Source organism: Triticum urartu, chromosome 1A, assembly GCF_056163025.1.
Source record: "Triticum urartu cultivar PI428250 chromosome 1A, HENAU_Tu73, whole genome shotgun sequence".
Classification (NCBI taxonomy): domain Eukaryota; kingdom Viridiplantae; phylum Streptophyta; class Magnoliopsida; order Poales; family Poaceae; genus Triticum; species Triticum urartu.
The window spans coordinates 39,644,366-39,647,460 of NC_141873.1; the positions used below are offsets into that span (position 1 = coordinate 39,644,366).

Consider the following 3,095-nt stretch of genomic DNA (forward strand, 5'->3'; position numbering starts at 1 on the left):
CGGAGTAGAAGATAGATCGATCTACGGTTTTCTTCCGCGAGGAGAGCGGCGATGGCGGAGACGCAGGAGGAAATCGATTCTTACATTGAGCTTTATTGGGCTGATAGGATGGAGGCGTTCTTGGAGGAGGAGGAAGCGGAGGAGGAGGCGGAGAGAAGGGAGAGTGGTTCCGGCGGCGAAATGAAGAAAAGGAAGACGGCGGCGGGAGTAGGCTCGAAGAAGGCGGCAGCGGCGGCGGATCCAGTGGAGGAGAGCGACAACGAAGAGGGGGCAGTGGAGTCGATCAGTCAAGCGAAATTGAATTTGTCGAGGAGAAAAAAGATCATAAACGCAAAGATTGTCAAGCTTGTGGGAGTGAAGAGCGGGGAGGGCCGTAAGCCCAAGACCATGACCGAGGACGACGTCGCGGCGGCGGCCGTGTACAGAGCCAAGGGCGAGGAAGCGCACAGGATCCAGGACCGGAAGGCGGAGCTGGATGCCGTGATCAAGTGGATCGCCACGGGAGATCCCGAAGCAATCGAGGTCTCGGACCAGTGGATGGCCGAAAATGTGGAGGCCATGAAGCTGGAGCCAAAAGATCCTACCGACTGGCCGGCCGAACGAGCCAAGGACTACCGTGAATTCTGGGATCTTCTATGGGCCGGCTCCTTCGGTAAATGGGAGGACATCAGTAAGCAAACCCAAATCTTTCCCCTATCTACCTCCTGATCAATTGCTCTTGGAAATATCTAACCAAATAGTCTTGATCGATTGACATCAATCTGCAGCGCTTATCCAACCCATGCGGTACACGGACGAGAAGCCTCCGCAAGACGTGTACCCCGTGCGAACTCTGCAGGTCTTTTCGGTCAAAGTTGCAGCCATCGCAGAGGAATTGGGGTGGCCGCTGGATGTGTTTGGTATCGTTGCCGCACGCGACTCGTTGGATCACAATCGCAACATTATCTTTCGCCGTCAAAGGGATAACTGCCAAACCATCGACAGTGAGGTTTGTATATTCGTCTCGACACTTATTTGGTGCCTATGTTACCTCTGTGAACACTATTTGTTCTGGTTTTCACATGACTTTCCCTTAAATAATGTACAAAATGTACTGGACTATTGGGAGATATATATGATGAAATTAGAGATTTAAATTCTGCTCATTGGCATGTGTTAACATCAGTGCATTTAATTTCTCTGAACTATAATTGCAAATAGTAATTCATATCAATACAGATATATAAGTCTGCCAGGGTCCGTGATATTGCTACCAAGTTACATGCATGAACTAGGTGATTATAAACCAGCCATTGTAAACCTGATTGCTACTCTGAACTAGTTCTATGAAAAAAATTGTAGTACCTATTGCCAATGGTTAGAGGGAAACATACTGAATGATCAATCCATGGATCGTTATAAAGTATGCAAGTGTAAGTGGGATGCTTTTTTTCTGCAAAATATTCTAAGTTCTTAAAGCATGTCACATAAGAAATCAACTAGATGAAATTACATGTATGCTTTTGTGTTGCTCAAAATTATTCTTTTAAGTTGATATAGTTGTTGCTTCCCTACTCTGTTTTCATGTTTGTTTACTATATCAACATACGAGTTTGAGTATAATCTCTGTGTATTTTGAATGTCAAGTTAGTGTAAATTTCTTCCAGGCCGATATAGGGGAATAGTGCCTGCAACTTTTACCCTCTCTTGACTGTTTCCCTTTGAGAAAAACTGGCCCTTGACAATGTTCCCCCACAGTGCATAAGCAGATTCTTGAGTCTATTTCCCCCCTCAGTTTGTTTTAGACCAGTTTCTTTTCTCCTGTGAAATTCTGCTTGTAAAAGTTTTAGCATTGTTTGCAATCTATTGGCAAATGAATCTCTTAATAATTGTTTTAGAGTATATGCACACCTTAACGAATATTTTTGTTTGCCTCTAAACCGTTGGCATCCTAGGTACAGTTTTCTAGTATATGTTTTGATTATGATGTTCAATGTTTGCCTCTCCTTTTGCTTCAGTGTACATATTGCTTGTTTAAATTGGTTCTTTAAACACGAGATTTTTAAAGATCTGCATGCTTGCTGACCCAACTAGAATTTATTGGTCGTTACGGTCTTGGCAACTTCTGCATTTGAGTATTTGCTAGCAACAGATATTTAATTCAAGCTCTTATTGGTAAGTTTAGCTTGATAAATATATCACTTCTCCATGGCCGCACTGTTCCTTGGTGTCAGCATAGATTGGTTATCGTTCAATCCAGTCGTTCCAGTAATTTACTTTGTAAATTTTGCATGCAGAATCGATGTCTGACACTGACAGGTCCTACCCGTGCTATTGTTGTTGTGGATCCTGTTTACTTTGAGGTTGACTTGCAAGTGAAGGGCAGAACTGAATCTGAGGATAGAGCTTTGAGCTATCTAGTTGTTAATTATCGTGAATCTGGCTGTGAACCGCACATGTTTAAACGTGTTGACACTAGCAAGCTTAGCACAGTGGAATTAACATTGGGTGACATGGCTGAATCCGTGGAGGCCACCATCAGTGTGAAAGTGGTTGATGGGGAATGGCCAGAAGGCTTCGGAGGTCTAATTTCTGCCCGTACTGCCAGTATCAGTGACATGGAAATCAAGTTGCTTGCTTTCGATAAACTACCAGTTGCAGCTGATGGCATGATACAGCTTTCACGCTGTGTTTTGTCTGTCGAAGCTGATGGAATGCTGAGAGTCTCTGTCATGGCAATGGCAAATTGTCTGGAGGATCAAACTGTTGAGGGAGATTCTAAAGCATTCAAAGCCAGGGAAGCCTCCAGAAGCACGCGTATGCTTCAAGTTTGCTCTTGTAAGCTGGAGGTCACCATCGCATGGTCTCTTGTCCCGGCTATGGTCTAGGGAGGATGTAATGGCTTGGGGTGATGTGTGTTTCTGTTTAATGTTATGCAGTGAAGCTGTTATTTATGTTGTGATGTGTGTTGTTAGTGGTACCTTTATCCTGTTTAGATTAGTGTCAAGTACTATATTATATGTAACGTGGGCAGATTAAGATACATTTGACTATGTAATGTGGGCATATTAAGTATTAAGATAGACTTGACTATGTAATGTGGGCAAGTTAAGTTT

At 43.7% G+C, this 3,095-nt stretch overlaps 1 protein-coding gene across 1 annotated transcript; it reads left to right on the plus strand.

The window, feature by feature from the left end:
* On the plus strand, positions 1-3,095 carry LOC125529853 (uncharacterized). The gene is made up of 3 exons (XM_048694282.2): positions 1-670; positions 768-988; positions 2,277-3,095. Exons 1-3 carry the CDS (start codon positions 52-54, stop codon positions 2,865-2,867), a joined length of 1,431 nt encoding a protein of 476 aa, XP_048550239.2. The 5' UTR covers positions 1-51; the 3' UTR covers positions 2,868-3,095.